Consider the following 19,451-nt stretch of genomic DNA (forward strand, 5'->3'; position numbering starts at 1 on the left):
AGTATGCTAATATTTAACATACTTAGCACAAATATTTTTCACCAGGGTAGACCTAGCCTGTGAGTCAAAGCCGTGATGTGAATCTTTGGTTTATGAGAAGGGAGGAAGAAGCGCACACTCTGCGCACCTCTCTGCTCCGCCTCCTCCCTCTCCTATTCCTGCCTTTCTCTTGGGGGGGTAACGGACTATTATTGGCACCTATCTCGGGCTTCTTTTGTGCTTTGACAGCAATTTAGGACTCCGATGAACTTTTGCAGAGCACCTGAAATTGTAGACGCTTCAACACAAACCTGGTGGAGAAACTTTGGACTTCATCAAAGCAGAATATGATTTGTTAAAATGACCTCATCGGATTTGTGACAGATGCGGCTACGCAAAGTGAATACCAGCTAATCAAACAAGCGGAAGATACAATCAGGAGGAAGATATTGTCTTTGCCAATTAAATATATTCTACGACCTGTGATCAGTTTTTTCGATTAACCTTTTCCTGAAATTCTGCCACCTCGATGCTCAATATTCCAGCAACAGGACGCCGGCCGGAGTAGGTGTGTAGCAGCAACCAAAAAAGAGAAGAGCAGGGATTTATTAGAACATTAGTATTTCATAATCAATGCACTTCGTCTTTTGGAGGACAAAATTGGAGGAGGGACGCAAATCAGTCCACGGAAAGCATAAGGAAGATGATTACCGCCACTGTTCTCCTTCTCTCCACTCTCTCTCTTACAAGTGAGCTCTTTGTTCTTTAAATTTCTCATGAAGGTGATATATAAAAAATAAAGGCTAGGCTGTTGTTTACAAAGCGTTTCCACTTGTTCAATGTTACAGCTTACTTCGAATAAGTCATTTTGAGCTGTCTGCCTATCCGAGGTAAGGGTTAACTTGTTTTTCACATCGATATTCGACATTCACTCTGCAGCCAGCGACTTTTCCAATCATAATAACAATAATAAATGGACAAAGCCTGGATACAGCCTCAAGGGGACACTCAGAAAATGTTCACCTTGCTTCACTGTTGTTACAAAGACATGGGTGCTAAGTTCACAGCAGACACTGATTTAGGGACCGTCAATAAATTACGAATTTTCATATAGTACCAACTTTTTATTTATAATGTGTTAATGTCTTCAGGTTTTATTGAAGAATAATGGCATGTTTTTTTCCTTCCGGAAGGCCAGTCTTTCATTTTTATTGTTAGAGTTCTTGTGACTCAGAATCAATGCCAGAAGTTAATTTACCTTGGGGAAAAAACCCTCCCCACCTTATGTAAGTTGTTTCTTAAAAAAAAAAAAAAAGTTTAATTATTTATTTTTGTACTGTCTTAAGCCAAGGGTACTTGACTTCTGTTTGAATACACACCTGCTTTTATATTGAAAGGAAATAAGGAACTTGTGGCAGACCGAAGGTTACAACATAAACTTAACCATAGAAAATGGAACTTTTGATGTTTGCTTTTAATGTTTGTTAGAAGCAACATTTTGTAATAAATTATTTAGAGAGCTACTTTGACATGTTTTGACCAGCTCTGCCCAAACCTGTGATATTTCTAATGAGCTGACTCGAACTAGTTGGCAGGTTATGAGTAAATGAATCAACAACAATGACAACAAAGATCATTTTCATTATCATATTACATTAAGTCATTATTATCTTGAAAGCTCAAACGTTTAACCTTCCCACAAATGTAAAAATAACTATAACATTTGCAGGAAATTATGTATAATATTTGTGGGATTTTTACATTAACACACTCGACAAAGGTCCAGAGGGACCGAAACGTTGTGATTATTCTATTAAACTGGTGATGCTGAGCAAGAGAATTATGCAGGATTTATTTTCAAGCTATAGTTTGTCGCCCTAAGCACCTACCTGAAGAGACAATTGGATGTGCAAACACCTCCTTAAAAAAGTTGGATTTTTACATTAAAAGCTGCAGATCTGTATTACATTGTGTGAATGATTAAGTTTGTGGGCAGTTATCACATAAGTGACTATTATCAGTTTTCTAGAGTCTTCCATGGCTCGAATAAATGTTAAAGCTGGATTTTAACAATGCCTTGATGTACTTCATGGGCTAGCTGTAACACTTTGTCTTGTAGGGGAATAACTATTCTGGCACACAGCAGTATGATGTCTGATGCATGATGGGGTCAGTTCACTACCAACCTGTCTCAACTGCTTTAATATAATAGCAGATAGGGAGCAGACTGCATCCTGCTGCACAGTAGAGCTTCTGTGAGAAAGTGGGTGTGGCCTAGCAGAGAGAGAATGATGATTGCTAGTCCCTGAGGCATGCGTGTGAGAGTGAGGGGAGAAAAAGGACTGACACATGGAAGACTTTTTGTCAGAAGGAGTGTTTAGGCCGCATTTAATGTTTTTGGCTGCCGAAGAATAAAAGAGGAGTGCTCGAGGAACATCAAGAGTAGAGTACTATTAAAGCCTATTTTTATAGCACCATTGACATCTACTGGTCACAAGGTGCTTTAGATCAAAATGATAATAAAAAGCACAGGGCTGACAGTTAAAATCATAGCAACAAAAAAAACCCAAGTACAGTTATGCAGAAAAATGCAAATGTCAGAGATACAAAAGCTAAATAAACAAGACAAGAAGTCATTAGTGGTGCAGTAATGCAAATGCTTGTCTGAATATGAGAGGCTGATTGGGAGTGTAAGGGAGCTCAGCAATGTACTGGGGTGATAGACCATGTAGGCCTCTAAAAGGCGGGTTTGTCTCAGGGATTGGGAGTCAACTGGTTAGGAGTTCAATCTCTGAACACAACAACCCCTAGCTGCTGCTGTTGCTTCATCAGCGGCAAAAGTGTATGAATGGGATTAGTTAATTCTGATGGTCACTTTTTTTGCATACTGCATTCAACAGTAATATGCGGTATGACTGCCACTCAGTGCTTATTTTGCAGTATGTACAGCATACTGCGTTCTACAGTTGTATGTGGTATGACTGCCAGTCAGTGGTGAATTTGTTGTATAAGCTGGTTTTCATTCTTGGAATGCGTAAGTAAACAACAGCCCAGCTGATGACAATTGCAGCTGCAGTGTAGCATCCAATAACTGTTTGTAAAAAGCTGAGAAAAGAGATTCCTTTTAGTTTTCATGAAATTGAGAATCAAGTAAGAAAATGAGAGGTATCTAGGTATTTTTGTGGGTTGGTCTGATTGTGATTATACCGTCTGTGCTTAAGCACGGTACAGGACAGCTGTGCTAGTGTGAGTGCGCCCTAATTTTCCAATCTCTTCAAACAGTTCAAGATGACTCACCATCAGCTCATATGCAACTGTGCAACACTGTGGTATGGTTAATACTGCTCTGATTATTTTAATTAGTCCCAGTGCTTTGGATGTCTCATAGCTGAGAACAGTAAATCTGTCACTTTTCATTTCAAAGAATGTGCGGTTAGTCTTTTTCTGTCACTATTTCAGTGCACTTGAAAGCACCTCTGACTTTGGAACAACCTTGGAACGGAAAGGGTAGATCATGTTATTGGTGACAGAGTTAAGGCAAATTAGTTTTCTCAAAATGTGTTTCATTTGTTGGCTGTGGCTCCTTAGTCTATTAAAACAAACATTTTGTTGCCATCAGATGTAGATCTGATAGGTAGGTGGGTAGGTAGGTAGGTAGGTAGGTAGGTGGGTAGGTAGGTGGGTAGGTAGGTGGGTAGGTAGGTAGGTAGGTAGGTGGGTAGGTAGGTGGGTGGGTAGGTAGGTGGGTAGGTAGGTGGGTAGGTAGGTAGGTGGGTAGGTAGGTGGGTAGGTAGGTAGGTAGGTAGGTGGGTAGGTAGGTGGGTGGGTAGGTGGGTGGGTAGGTTGGTAGGTAGGTAGGTAGGTAGGTAGGTGGGTGGGTAGGTAGGTGGGTGGGTGGGTAGGTAGGTGGGTGGGTAGGTGGGTGGGTAGGTAGGTGGGTAGGTAGGTGGGTAGGTAGGTAGGTAGGTAGGTGGGTAGGTAGGTGGGTGGGTAGGTTGGTAGGTAGGTAGGTAGGTAGGTAGGTGGGTGGGTGGTCGGATGAATACTTTATTGATCCCGAGGGAAATTCAAAGCATCCAGTAGCAGGTTTTGTGGTTGTCTTGTATAACTATCTTTAGTTTTGAACAGCACTACCTTATAAAATGATTTTTTTTTTTTTACCACAGTCTCTGTATTGTTTGCCTCTAGCAGGAAATTCACCATCATAGAGATATTTACCGCCATAGTTCCTCAAGTGGTTGTCCAAACGTTGTTTTTTGGAACATTTTCTGTTGTTTGAATGTTTCTCCACATTCCTTGATCCAACATGTTGACAGTAGCTCTTTCTATGCAGACTTGAATTTGAGTCGGTTAAAGTACTCTTCTGTGATCAAGAATCTCATCTAGACTTAATTCAGGCCCCATAGTGCTTTCCTTTGGAGCCCGGATGATGCACAGCTTTGTATGATTTGCATTTTAATTTCTGCTTCAACATTTGCATACTCACGACTTTGGCTAACATTCTTAGCCTGGTGTGATAACTGTTAAAATTTTCTCCTGGTTTTTGCAACAATTTTTGGAAATTGTACACTTGATACTGGATGTTTTTCTTGGGAAAAGCATGCATCTTAAAATAGCAGTTTCAAAGTCAATCTAATAGTACATAAAGCATACTGTCACCAGCCTATGTAAAAACAGCCTATAAATAATAACTGTTATACTGATTTGCAATTTTTAATGTTAAAATCCCTCAAACGTAATGAATTCCCCACAAATGTACTGAAATTTCCACAGATGTAACAACAGTTTCCTACTACAAATGTAATACGTAATTCCTACACATTCCTACTTTAAGCTGAGTACACATGGTAGTGTATCTGCATTTCATGTTTGTTATGGAGATGAATCCTGGGGTTAACAACACTTATTTCACTTCCTGTTTTGCAAATTGTCTATAGGCATCAGAGCAGAGAATGCAGAGGAGCGGCTGGTGAACTACCTATTGGGTCCAGAGCGCTACAATAAATTGATCAGACCAGCAGTCAATAAGAGCCAACAGGTCACCATTTCAATACAGGTGTCTCTGTCTCAGCTCATCAGCGTAGTAAGTATGATAAATACTTTTGGACACAGTCACAAATACAGATTACTATGTATCGGAAAATCTTTGGTGCTCACACGAAATTATTGTGACAAAATGTTTGAAGTCATGTTTAATTTATTTAGCTGAATAATAGGACACATGCTGAATCAAGTTTAGTATAAACATATCTTTGTATCTTTGTAACAATGCATTGTCTCTACTTGTTCCCGATCAGGACTTGACATTAAATATAGGTCTTTATCGTTTGCTCGATAGTCACTATGTTCCTCCTGTAAGGGCTGTGTACTATGGAGCGCCGATTGTAAAGTTGCACACAATACAAACAATAGCAACATTTCTCCACAATTAGCCATTAAACAATTTTTAAAAGTCTCTTTTTATTCACATTTAGAGAAATAATAATAATAAACTGTGCTTTAACTTTGGTAATATGTTTCAGTCTTTTAGTAGTTACCTGTTATTTTAAGATAGATGTTCAACCCAGGCTCCACACAAATGAAGAGCCAGAAAGCAACCTTTTCCCCCGTTTTAGAAGATGAGAAGATAATGGATGTTGTGGCATTTTTGGTTGGCATCAATTCACACCGGAATAAGCTGAAATTAAAGCTACAGGGAAAGTACATTACAGTTTGTGATCTGATGACTGCTGTCAAATCCTTCCAGTGGAAACTCAAGGTGTTTAATTCCTTAAACACCTTGAGTTTCCTGCAGGGAGACTGTGCACACTTCCCATCAGTGAAAGAAGAGGTTCAGGGTGAGAGAGATGTTTCTGGTTTTGTTCACTTTATTGACAAGGTGATTGTAAACTTCTGCAAGCATTTAATCACCTACATTTTTGGATCTGTTAAGAAAAACCTTGTTTAAAGAATTTAACAATTTCTTATAATTGCTGCCAATAATAATTAATGGTCAATATATAACTCTGACACTTAGCGTTTAAAATGGGTACTGCAGTTACAATTCAAAACATTGAAGAGAGCTGTCTCCCCCACCCCCTCCTCCCTACAGCTGATGTGCACACAGCGCTCTAACCTCTCTCCATTTTTTAAAAGCGTCTCCAATATTTATCCTAGTTTTACCACGTTTCTGGTCGTGGAGCTTTTAAGGTCAACATTTAATTGATTTTTTTTTATTGTTTTCTGCAGAATGAGAGAGAACAGATAATGACTACCAACTTGTGGCTTTTTCAGGTAAGCTGAAATCTTTACTGCTGAGTGCTCACACAGCATTTGATATACAGTATGTGAGTGTTGTGAGTAAGGAAATAGATAAAAGCTCACTCTGCAGGAGTGGAATGACTATCGGTTGAGATGGGACCCAGACAAGTACGACGGAATCAAGAAACTAAGAATACCATCCAAAAACATCTGGCTTCCTGATATAGTGCTCTACAACAAGTAAGCACTTGTACTGTATTTCATACCACTAACATGAATTTGTTTATAAGACTTAGATGTCGGTTCTCTCATACTGTGTATAGATAAAGTGTATATACATTGGTTTGTGGTGGATATTTATGGAAACTTTGGTATCAATTCAATGTGATACCAACGTGTGTGTGTGTGTGTGTGTGTGTGTGTGTGTGTGTGTGTGTGTGTGTGTGTGTGTGTGTGTGTGTGTGTGTGTGTGTGTGTGTGTGTGTGTAAAAGGTTTTGGGCCAGATTTGAATAATTCAAAGCGCATGGTCTAAAGCACATGAAGTGTAAGGGTGTGTCCTACTTAATTTGCTTGTTAAGCAACACACGACCAGGACGTCAGTGAGTCCAACGTAGGTGTGGTTTTGCCGTAACATGAATCAAACCAATCAGAGCGTCAGCTCTCATTCCCTGTAAGAACTAGTGTGCCTGCAGGTAAGCATATTACTATTTGCACTTTCCTTTTCCAAGCTGGACCAGGCTCTGGCCAGCTCATGTAACCTCTCTCCTTTCATTTTGCCCCCAAGCATACACAACACTGTATAAATATATTGATTGCAGATTGAATTTATATCCACTGAATCATTTATTTACTAATTTCTGCTGCTGGAATCCATAGTTCTCTATTGTGTGCCTAATGGACACTGGACATACTATATAAATAGCCTATCTTTGGGCTTGATTATCGATGGCACAGTGTTATGTTTAAGGATCATAATAAATGTAAGTGTATGTGTTTCTGTGTATTATAAAGAGCTTGCATCAGAGTTAGCACACTTGATTGAGGCACAAAAGCTTGCAATCTGTTAGCTTACTGTCCAAATTTTTTTAAAAATCTAGTTGTATCAGCATATGCACCGATATTGTTAAATGGACTTGAGCTAGACATTCTTCCTTCCATATACATTCATGCAGCTGACATTACCCTAACACAGAGGTAATCATGACGTAATCATGACGTTTTGTTGATGTGGTACAGTGAAATATGATCTAGCATTAAAATATAATGTTTTATTCTCAAAATTAACCAGATGTTTTAATGTTGTTTCGGTGTGTGACTTCCTGTCCTGCTCTGTCAGCTCTGTCTGCAAATTAATGCGCCCTGCTCCAGCTAAAATGGATGCCTTGCGTATTTGCAACAGAGGGCTCTGGATTACCGAACTGAAACAGAGCTGAGGCGCAGCCAGTGGAAGCACACACGGCAAAGTGAAACCTATCAGCTCTGCTGCTGTTGCAGAGCGGAGACGGACCGAACATGTATCCGGTGGAATTCAGCAGTAATTAGTGCAACTTTGTTAATTGCAGAGGAAATGAGAACATGCTATATAACAGGGGAAAGACCGTGCTGAAGCATTGGCTGAATTTATTGTCACCTCATGTAGTTATAAGGAAGAGCTTTTTATATACATACTTAAGTGAGCTAAAAATGTCATGTTTAATTGTTACTCTGAATACGACTCACTAATCTTAAATCTTTTCTAAAAAACATTTGCAGTGCTGATGGTGTGTACGAGGTTTCCTTCTATTGCAATGCTGTGGTATCCAACACAGGAGACATTTTCTGGCTTCCTCCAGCCATCTACAAGTCAGCATGTGCCATTGCGGTCGAGAACTTCCCCTTCGACAAACAGAATTGTACTCTTAAATTCCGCTCTTGGACCTATGACCACACAGAAGTGGATCTAATCCTCACGAGTGATTTTGCAAGCCGTGATGACTTCACGCCAAGTGGAGAGTGGGACATTGTCTCGCTCCCAGCGCGTAAAAACGAGGACCCCAATGACATCACCTACTTAGATATTACCTATGATTTTGTGATCCAGAGGAAGCCACTATTCTACACCCTTAACATGATCATCCCATGTATGCTTATCACTTCTCTGGCTATACTTGGGTTCTACCTACCATCAGATTGCAGGGAGAAGATGACATTGTGTATCTCAGTGCTCCTTGCCCTAACTGTGTTTTTGCTGCTGATATCAAAGATAGTGCCACCCTCCTCTTTTGCAGTGCCACTTATAGGTAAGTCATATATTTATTTATGTGTGTGTGTGTGTGTGTGTGTGTGTGGGGGGGGGGGGGGGGTAGGGTGGTGGGAGTGTGTGTGTGTGTGTGTGTCAGTGTAAAACTGTGGAGACTTAGGAAAATATGGAAGGCCATTCTCTCAAGCATATTTCTAATATAGTGAAATCTCATAATCTTTGATATATTAATCAAAAACCTTTTTGTTCTTAAGCAATTCCTTTACTCAGATTTTGCCTTAAAAGAGTTGTCTCTAAGAGTTAAGTGAACAAAAAACTTGGCAAACTCTTATGAAAAACAAAAAAGGATCTGAAAGTGAAAAACTAAGATTTTAAGATGAGATATAACTACTGCAAGCAAAGAAAATAAGACTTTCAGTCAACTTAACAACAGGCTGGAGCTGAGGTGGGTTTTAAGCTTGAATGCACCAGTTGCTTTGCTCACATGTCCTGATATCTCAGGACATGTGAGCAAAGTGATATCTGATATCTCAGGACATGTGAGATGTGATGTTTCAAGGCATCTCACGACTCCCCTCTCAGTGTCTCAGGGGGTCCCCCACTTTGGGAACCACTGATGTAGCGTCTGGAGTAGAGTCAGACCTGGACCCCTGAGACATTTGACAATTTGGTGAGTGACCATCTTGTCTTCGTTGTACTGTATATCTTTTCCACAAGTGTTTGATTGCTGCATTTGATGGATTATCACAATAAATGTGTATATCTGTCTTTCTCTAAAGATTGAACAGAGATCAAAGAATGATATTGGCCAATTTATCGGTATCAGATTTTTTCAGTATTGGCCCCAACAATCCTATATCAGTCTGGCCCCACTTTCAATCAGACTACTTACACTTCCAGTTCATTTGTATCATTCTAAGAAAAACAAGGATCAAGTACATGTGAAGAACTTGTTAGTGTTATTGACAGCAACTTAACAGCATTTAGAAGTGCGCCAAAGTAGAAGCATAGTAAGCTGTCATGATTTGGTCTGTTTAATTTTTGTATTTCAAAGTTTAGATTTCTTTATCTTGCTTTAGTTTTCCTTTTTTCGCTGGTGTTTGCTTCCCAGTTTAGTTTTAAGTGTTTACTGTGTAATTTTTAAATTGTGTATCCCTATATGTTCTAGTGTGTATTTTTGTTGTTAAATTCTTAAGTTCTCTGTGGCATTACTGTTCCCTGATTTATGTTTTAGTTCTTGTCGTGTCTCTAGGCCTGTATTTCTTCCTGCCTCTGTGTGTTTCCCTCTTGTTCTGATTGCCCTGATTGTCCTCACCTGTGTCTTGTTGGTCTCACCTGTGTTTGATTACCCTGTCTATTTAGGGTGCATCCGGATTGTCCCTCCTATCCCTTTTCACTATTCACTTTACCTTAACCCCGGTGAAAATGTCATGGGGTAAGGAAAGATGATAGTAGAATTCATAAAGGATTTAGGGAAAGGCCATCGCGTTGCTCTGACAATCCGACCACATTTCCACTAGGCCACGTCATTAAATGCGATGGGCCAGCAGAGGTTAATGACGTGGGTCTGCCGTGTTGAAACTACAATGTTCTGAAAATGGACTACGAAAAGCGCATCTAAAAAACTTTACCCTGTGCCTTCTTAACAGTGAAATAGTCCTAATCACCACTAGGAATGGAAATAAAAGGCATATAGGCTACAAGGAGTAACAAAAGTGAAACCATCACCTTCCTGTCCACTCATAAATCAACATTCATCCAAAATAGCCTAAGTATGATTGTATGAAGTTAATTAAACTTACATTAATGCAAGATGTACATAAACATGATGTTTAAGGCATACAAATGTACAACTGCACAAAGCATTATTAAGTGAATGAAATATATTGAATAAAACATAATTTGGCTAAAAATGTCCCTTACATGATCTGTGTCCCTTTACGATCATCGTTCATTTTTGTGAACGGTCGGATGCACGTCTCACTTTAAATGTTGCGGCCGCAAGGAATTGTGGGGCGGCATATCTCATCTCCTTTGGTAAAGGATGGTCCAGTATATCCTTTGCTAAATTAGGTTATAAAGGAAGCATTGACCCACCTGACTCAGCTTTTAGAGAATTTGAACGGCTCTTATTATGGCCACTTGAATGCTTCCGGGTCATTTCACTCAGTTAGGAACCTTCCTAAGCAAAAATGACAATTCGAACGCACCCTCTGTGTTTCTTCCCTTCTGTGTCAGATCAAGTTGTTAGTTGGCAATCGTCAATTTACCAGTGTCTCCTTGTGATTCCTCGTGGCTCGTTGTTTTCTCCTGTTGGATTTTGATTGTAAGTTTTTGATTGCCGTTTTGGGTTCTGCACTTTGGGTCCAGTCCCTTATATTTCCTGAACTATGACAGTAAGCATTGCATAGTGAATGGGAATAGAATGGTACATTTGATCTTTTTTTCTCTTTCTCTTATTCTCTAAGGTAAATACTTGATGTTTGCCATGGTGCTGGTTACTTTCTCAATTGTAACCACAGTCTGTGTCCTTAATGTGTACCATCGCTCCCCATCCACCCACCACATGCCTTACTGGGTCAAACAGATCTTCTTAGTTCGCCTGCCCATAATCCTCCTCATGAGGCGTCCAGGCTCTTCCAATGTCCATGGTAGACTCATTCAAAGGTTAGTCAAGAAAAGCATTTCCCAGAGTGGAACAGTGAAGAAGCAGTACTCCAACAACAGACTATGTGGGATACCAACAGACTCTGACTCTTTCAATGTGTCTGACGACTTGTCAAACACGTTTCGCTGGAAGGTCGGTGACATCCAAGATGATGACTGTGGGTATCCAGACTCCCAGAGGGATTTGGCAGTTAAGTGGGATGCAGATCTGGAGGAGGCAGTGGATGGAGTCAGATACATTGCTGAACACATGAAGACAGAAGATGATAATGAAGGGGTGAGGAGATAAAGTCAGGTGACAAACTAAAAATGATAAGCTCAATGGATGAAGGAAGCCTTACAAAAGCTGATTCAGCATATTACAGGGATACTTTCCACCCATTTGCATTAAGCTTTTGTATCATTAGAAACCTGGATGTATTTTTGAATGGTCATGCATCCCGCCCTCATTTTCCCTTGAGACGGGAAAGATCTGTATTTCTTTTCTGAAAAAGAGCCTCCGATGATGCAAAAATCTTCATTTTGCGTCATCGGTGGCTGCTCTGGTTAAAGGGGGTGAAACTACATCATTGGTTACTCATGTTTTCAACCCACCCAGCGTGGACGTGGCAGTGCAGACGTGGCAGTGCGGACGTGGCAGTGCGGACGGCCCTTCGGCGTTGTTACAAAAGCTTGGCTGGGCGCTCAGACCCTCAATGGACCCTCCTCCGCGATTGCACAATATCGCAGCGCCGACCGCATGAAGCATGACTTAGGTTTTAGAGTCTGTTTGCTGCCCAGAATTTCCAAGATGCTAATTCCTTCTGGGAAAAATCTCAGAGTCAGTTGAGGAAACGGCCGTATGTCTGTAAATAAAGCACCCTAGCTTCAGTGGGAGTGGCCTGCGGTGCTCTTCATTCTGGGATTTGGTGTCTTTCATCCACATGAGCCAAAAATACACTTTCTGCCTTTTCTCAGTCAAGAAGGCACCAACTTCAAAATTTATCTCACATTTCTACTACATATATGACCCAATGTCAATACAGATTCATGTTTCAACGAGTGAAGTATCCCTTTAATGATGACAAAGTTAAACCAGGGAGAAACAATGGGATATGCATAGGAAATTAATACATTTATTTAATAAATGATTTAGGTCAGTGCACATTTATGTACACATTGGCAATAAACTTCTTCGTTAATATGCCATAATTAACACAATAGCTGTATTTACATGGTTTCCTGTACACAAACATTCAGAGAATTTCGGAAACAAGAACTGGCGATATACCGAGCATAGAAATCGGACAGCCAACTAGCATTTGTAGACGTAGTGTTGCAGAGATACGCAGACACACAAACTCACGAGTATGTCATGCTCACGATAGCCTAGGCCACTACAACATAGCTACCGCACAGGTTTAGTGCTGACGTGTAAACCAGGCTTTACCACATCCCAAGTTCTAAATCTCACATTCAGTCAAAACAGTCATTACAACAGTGTAACACAAATGTTTATTCCCTTGTCTCCATATACATATTATACCAAAGTTGAGCAAAATACATGTCACTTTCCAGTATGTGTGCACTTTACAGTATGTGTGCACTTTTATTTACATGTTGAAACACACTGCCTTCAATGTGTAGGCTATATGATTTTTGTTGTGGCTAGTTCTAAATATGGACCCAAAAGCACGACTCAGACAGGCAGGTAAATTGTACAAAGGGATTTATTCCAAAACGTGACTCAAAAATTGTGCAAAGGGAAGGGGTAGTGCAAGGTCCTGAGTTCCTATGTGGCAGAATCCCAGTGCGGTGTCCAAAAGTGCACAGGTGAGCGAGCCGGAGGCAGGCAGTGAATGAAGAAACACAAAGGCGATCTGATGAGCAAAGACAAAAAACAGGGATAGCTACAAAAGCTACGACAACAAGGACCATGTATCTCTTAAGATACCTCACAAGCTGGTGAAACAATCTGGCGGCGAGGTGAGGCAGAGAGGAGTCTTTGTAGAGGGACCCTTGATCACAAACGAATTTAACATGGCGCCGCTTGTGAAAACAAAACCACGCCCACCACACTCACACAGAACACAGACGGGAGAGAAACATGAAGGTTAGACAGACAGGGAATGACAGGAATGACTATATGTATGTGCACTATCAGAAGTTGGGAAATTCCAAGTTACCAGTTAAAAAAGAGAGAGAAAATATGAAGACCGTTTCCTTAAATACAGATTCACCAGCATAAGTTTAAAATACATTTTGAGACAACTCACAAAGAACAAATCTCTCTTTGAAAAGAAATATGCTGAGCTGAATAAACTGCGAGTTTCCTTCAGAAAGGCAATGTCTGTTAGTGAGCGGGCCCTGAAAGTATTTTTTTTTATTGTTTTTATTGTCATCATACAATAGTACAAAGTAAAAAGCTTCATTTTAATGTGCAAAAAAACAAAAGGAATCCACAGCTACAAACAACAAACAAATTACAGAGGTACAATGTTAATGTAGAAAACAATTGCAGCAGGTTCCCCCCAGGAACCGATAACGTTCTTTGACTTGACTTGAGCAATGAATGGAGGCAAATTTTTAATATGGTAAATGGACTTGAGCTTGTATAGCGCTTTTCTAGTCTTCCGACTACTCAAAGCACTTTTACACCACATGTCACACCTACACATTGACACCCATTCACACACTGATGGCAGTAGTTGCTATGTAGTATCATCCATCAGAAGTAACTAATCCCATTCATACACCGCCACCGAAGCAGCAGGAGCAATTCAAGGTTAAGTGTCTTGCCCAAGGACACATGGCACATGTTGCCCAGCTGGGGATTGAACCCTCGACCTTCCGGTTGAGAGGCGATGACTCACTTACAATCTGTGATGGTGTCTGCAGCACTTGTGATGATGACAGCTGTCTCTGCATTTTATACTCTTATATATTGATCTCACCATTTACTAGGTGAATCTCATACAACACATTTTACAGTATTTAATAATAATAATGAATCTCAGTAAACATGCTATCTGGGCGGCAGTAGCTCAGTCTGTAGGGACTTGGGTTGGGAACCAGAGGGTCGCCGCTTCAAGTCGGACCAAGTCCGGAAATTGGCCTGGTAGCTGGAGTGGTCCACCTCCTGAACACTGCTGAGGTGCCCTTGAGCAAGGTACAAACCCCCCAAAACTGCTCTGGACCGTTCTCCAGAGAGCCCATTACATACTTGATGTTATGTTGGTGGTAATGTTCAGGTTTATTAGCCAATGACCACACAAACTTATGGAGTGAGTATTATAGATACTCCAGTCAGATGTGGTCCTCATCTAAACTTGTTTGTTTGATTTCAGGTAATACAAGACTGGAAGTACGTTGCCATGGTGATTGACCGTCTTTTCCTGTGGATCTTCATTCTGGTCTGTGTGGTGGGAACTCTGGGGCTGTTCTTGCAGCCGCTGTTTCAAAGCTATAACACCCCCATTGCTGATGACACAGAGTAAGTGCAATACATACTCTGGAATACAGATTAAGTATAATGCACACACTTTCAAATAAGTCTTTCAAATGTCTTACGAATAAACCTTTGGTTATATACCTGAGATTTAACAGCCACTAAAACATGTGTCTTCAAATGCATTCACCTATTGCTGCTTTACAACAAAAGCCTAGCTTATCTGCAGATTTTTTTTATTGCAAAGCAGGAATAAAAAGATATTAACAAATTCAGAGGTCATTAATTTTTGTTTTAATTTATCTTTTTTCTTGACATAGGTATGGAGACTTCTAGTCTTTTGTGACATGAGGATGATCACAGCCAAATTAATGTCTTTGCTGGTTGGAAATTATATGGAATGAGCCCTATCAACACATCCAGTAACAACAGTCATGGACACTGAACAAGAAAAAAAACAACTAATTTATTTTCTGCATGGCTTTTATTTTCTCATGGGCTAGGCTTCAAATTCATGTTTTGCTGTCATCACCAATACAGAGCAGCCCTGATGTGACTTATAAAGAAATTAATTAATAAGAAGTAACAAAGATAACGGATTTAAAAATCCTTTAAAAGAGACTTTGGGGAACATTTAAGGTAAAACACATTTGATAACCCATTATCTACACTCAGAGCACAGCTAACTTTAGCATTCTGACACTTTCTATTTGATCTTCATGTTTAAGAATGACAGCTACACATCGAAGGTGCTTCAATGCTCATCTACAACACATCTTTACAATCCCGAGGTAAGACTATGGAGCTATTATTGTGGCAAAACTATTTGAATATGCATACACAGATCCACAAATGTTTAAATATCCGGGGCGCTGGTAGTCCGCGGTAGCACCCAGTGAGTTCAAGACAGACATTACTGAGCTGGATAGCTGTCGTGGGTGCAGTTTTACTGAGGAGGCTACGACGGAGGGTCCATTATAGTTTGTGTTTTTGAAATTTGTTTCCTGTACAGTGCGGGCACGCAGCCTGGCAGCCTGTGAGCCTGGGCTCAGGGTAACAAACCCCACTAATATGTTTGCAGATCGTCAGACACAAATTTGAAGATATGTGTACGCATTTGCGGATCTTGCACGGCAGGAGTGTTGCAAAAGTCACGTGTAAAATGACAGCCAATGGAGAGGTCCGCCTCAGTTGTAAGCGATCATTTGTGTGTATTTTCAGGATTTACAGCTGAAAAAGTTCACTGCCATTAATAAATAAGTAAATATTTCGAGATTGGTCTGCATATTTGCAGATTAGTTTACGCATTTGTGGATCTTTTTACACATTTGTTGATCAGTGTGTGCGTTTGTGGATCTGTTTACACATATTCAAATAGTTTTGCCACATTAATAGCTCCATATAAAACTAACCGGATGTTTTATGTAACGCATTGTGGTTTAAGTTTTTAAGTCTAAAATCGCTGATACAGTAAGGTGAAAATAGTTTTCTTTTCTCAGGCTAATATAAATGTGTTTAAGATTAGGGTTAATATGTATACCCTATATGTATGTGCACATAATACTAGTCTGCCCTATTTTTTTGTTCCTTTATTTTTAAATAATTGTATCTTGTTTTTCTATAAATATTATAGGAATGCTGTAAATGTATATTTATATGTATATAAAAAAAAGGCATTAGGAAATGGACATTTTAATGAAATGTTTGATGTAATGGTATTTGTTTGCTGTTTATGTTGATTTTACTATACAATGATTCATTATATTTAGAAGAAGTATCGTTCAATATTTGTATGAAAAAATGATCCAAACAAACGGCAGGTTTATTTTTTGATACAAATCACACTTCATGCAGCTAAGCAAAACTTTACACATTCTTAGTAAGCAATACAACCCTATTTAGCATCTGACTTTTTATTTCATTTTATAAGCTCATTTTAAGAATTGGCATCTGGTTTGTTTCCAAAAACAAGTTATCAAGACATTTTTTTTGGTAATATAAGTCACTTCAGTCAGACCAGGGGCTTCTGATCCTGGGCTGCATTCAGATGCTACTCCTCATCATAGGCATGGCAATCTTGATATCATTTTTATAACCTCTGAAGTTGACATTGTCATGGAGTCAACTTCCTCTTGCACAGATTCTAACAAACCATAAAAGGCAATTTCAGATAATTTCTTCCTTGTAAAGGATTAATAACCACAAACCAGTAAATTGACGATACCAGCATTTTTTTTTCTTTGCTGCTGCTGCTTCATTGCTCTTTACAGACTTAACTCTAATGCTTTTAACTTTGCGTACACATGCACATGTGACTGCCTTGCGTCCCCTGTGTCTGTTTGTTGCGTCAGCTGTGCACATCCTAAAAAAAATTGAGGCAACGCGGACACAAGATGAAGTGTGCACATGACCAATAGGGTAAAGATGGCAGGGGGGATTGTAACAGAGTTAACACGGCAGTGGGAAAAACAATGGTAGTAGGTTTTGCAAACAAACTGTTTGACCAAGTCCACAACTATTCAGTGTGTACAATGTGTCATGTTACTGCATCGTAAAAAAAAACTCCCATGTCAAAATAGCTTGGACAGATAAGTTACATTTTACAAGTCGATGTGGAAATCAGCAAAACTAAAATAGATGCCTCAGTTCACCCTGTAAACTGAGACCTTTCAACAGAATGTGTCCATGGCTGCATGTGTAATTGTTGAATTTTCTTTCTATTCATATCTGATTACATTATTTTCTTTTTATCTTAAATTGATTGAACCAGGATAACCTCATTGAGATTAAGAATCTCATTTACCAGAGTGTCCTGGCCAAGAGGGGCAGCAGCACAACAAAAAGTTACAGACATGAAACACAGAGTAATTACAAACACACTTTAACATGTCCTGAGTCACAGAGCACAAAGTCATTAGTCTCTACAACCTGAAGCATATTCCTCCAACACCTTCAATCTACTTTTAAAATGATAAATTATGTTGAAGAACTAAACAAAGAGGAATTTACTAGGACTCTTTTCATTCTTTAACAGCTGCTTTAACTGAGATATCTATGGACATATTTGGCTTAAAGTCACCAGTTAAAAGGGGTTACAGTCCATGAAACTGAGTGCAGAGGTTGTTAATGTTGCTATTGTGTTAATTATGATCTCAGAATTATTATAATCGTAACCTTCTACATGCCGCATGTCTGTTGTTTCCTGCACATCAGGTAGCCCGAGAGCTCAGCATATGGGCTGGGCTCTCTGGTGTGCCCTCGAGAGGTATCCTCCAGTAACAGATGTAGCACATTCAGTAGTCAAGGATATATACAATTATGTTATTGTTTATGCAGCTTAACATTATCAAGGTTAAACAACAAGTATACATCAGGCCTAAAGACATCCTACCAGTGTACCAAGAATGTTGCTTTATTATAATGGCCAATATCTGCATTATCAAGATTCTATACTTTACTACTTTTTTCTCCAGAGCTTTGTTAAACATCTCCATCAGAAATCTCCCAGAAGTGTTGTAAATATTTTTTTTCTTTCATTTTTATTTTGGAAAATTGATATTATACTCCTTTTTCCTACCTTGCCTACCTGCTTGTTATATGGTATTTTCTTAATGTACCTTATCATATCATAATTGTAGTAATACCAATCAACAATAAATATGACTCTTACTTGGATGTGTTTTATGTTCTCTACGCTCTACATAAAACAACTGTGGAAGTATTTAAAGGGATACTTCACCCGCTGAAACATGAATCTGTATTGACATTGGGTCATATATGTAGTAGAAATGTGAAATACATTTTGAAGCTAATGCCTTCTTGACCGAGACAAGGCAGAAAGTGTCTTTTTGGCTCATGTGGATGAAAGACACCAACTCCCAGAATGCACAGCACCACAGTCCACTCCCACTGAAGCTAGGGCTCCATTTACAGACATTTATGGCTGTTTCTTCAACTTATTCCGAGATTTCTTCCAGAAGAAATTGGTATCTTGGAAATTCCTGGCAGAAAAAGACGCTAACGCCTGTTAGCCAGTCCCTCCAGGAAGTTGCGATGTCATGATCGCAACAATTAACGCAAATTCAACCAATCCCCACGAATTCTGGGTGACCTTGCAATTTTGTCCAATTACCGCAACCTTTCTGCAAATTTGACCAATCATAGCAGTCCCCCCGCGAAAACAGCAAGCCATACCTCACCAAAGTTTGGTGACCATTGACCAAACTTACTTCCTTGTTTACATATGCAGATGCAGACATGTCCGACACAAACGTTGCACATTTACCTACAAAAATAACAGCTGAGGACCGTACAAGGCAATTCCCCGATGTTTTGCACGGAAGCAGGGGTAAACTTTTTTGCACACTTTGCAACGTTGTGGTGGAACACAAACGAAAGTCATCGATCAACCGCAAAACACAACAGGAGAATGACTGAAACGCGTGGACAGCATACAAGACAAATCACAGTGACAGAGGCTGTTGCATCCAGATCGATTGCAACTGCTGAAAGAAACAAGGCGAGTTAAATAAATAAGCATGGATAGAGCTTGTCTGATTGCGAAACAAACGTGTGCGCATATTAATTAAGTTAAGTTAATTAAGTAGTGAGGAATACACAGTCATAAAATGTGTGTTTTAAAAGCTTAAGCAAAATATTAATTTGGATGTGTAATGAAATCAGGTGTGTGTGTGTGAGAGAGAGAGAGAGACGTCACTGAGTGAGGCAGAGGAATATGTAACTTCACAAAGCTAATGGCTCTGCTCAGGTTAAAAATATAGGCCTCACTCAATCACATCAAAGTGTGTGTAAGAAAATAATAAAAAGTCTAGATTATTTTACATAAAAAAAATTGCAACTAGTGTTGCAATTTTCGCTTCCTGCCGCAATTTAATTGC

The 19,451-nt window shown here is 39.6% G+C and overlaps 1 protein-coding gene across 1 annotated transcript; it reads left to right on the forward strand.

Annotated features, from left to right (window-relative positions):
• Window positions 1-138: 138 nt before the first annotated feature.
• On the forward strand, window positions 139-18,228 carry LOC109989541 (neuronal acetylcholine receptor subunit beta-2-like). The gene is made up of 8 exons (XM_020641323.3): window positions 139-728; window positions 4,917-5,062; window positions 6,208-6,252; window positions 6,350-6,459; window positions 7,973-8,499; window positions 10,928-11,403; window positions 14,453-14,598; window positions 14,874-18,228. The coding sequence occupies exons 1-8, from the start codon at window positions 683-685 to the stop codon at window positions 14,887-14,889; spliced, it is 1,512 nt and encodes a 503-aa protein (XP_020496979.1). The 5' UTR covers window positions 139-682; the 3' UTR covers window positions 14,890-18,228.
• Window positions 18,229-19,451: the final 1,223 nt, after the last annotated feature.

Source organism: Labrus bergylta, chromosome 1, assembly GCF_963930695.1.
Source record: "Labrus bergylta chromosome 1, fLabBer1.1, whole genome shotgun sequence".
Lineage (NCBI taxonomy): Eukaryota > Metazoa > Chordata > Actinopteri > Labriformes > Labridae > Labrus > Labrus bergylta.

What these genes read in the sequence shown, in the direction of transcription:
- LOC109989541 (XM_020641323.3), top strand. Translation starts at nt 683, where the DNA reads ATGATTACCGCCACTGTTCTCCTTCTCTCCACTCTCTCTCTTACAA. An exon ending in GATATAGTGCTCTACAACAA is followed by an intron (nt 6,460 to 7,972) that starts GTAAGCACTTGT and finishes AAACATTTGCAG; the next exon opens with TGCTGATGGTGTGTACGAGG. An exon ending in CAGAAGATGATAATGAAGGG is followed by an intron (nt 11,404 to 14,452) that starts GTGAGGAGATAA and finishes GTTTGATTTCAG; the next exon opens with GTAATACAAGACTGGAAGTA.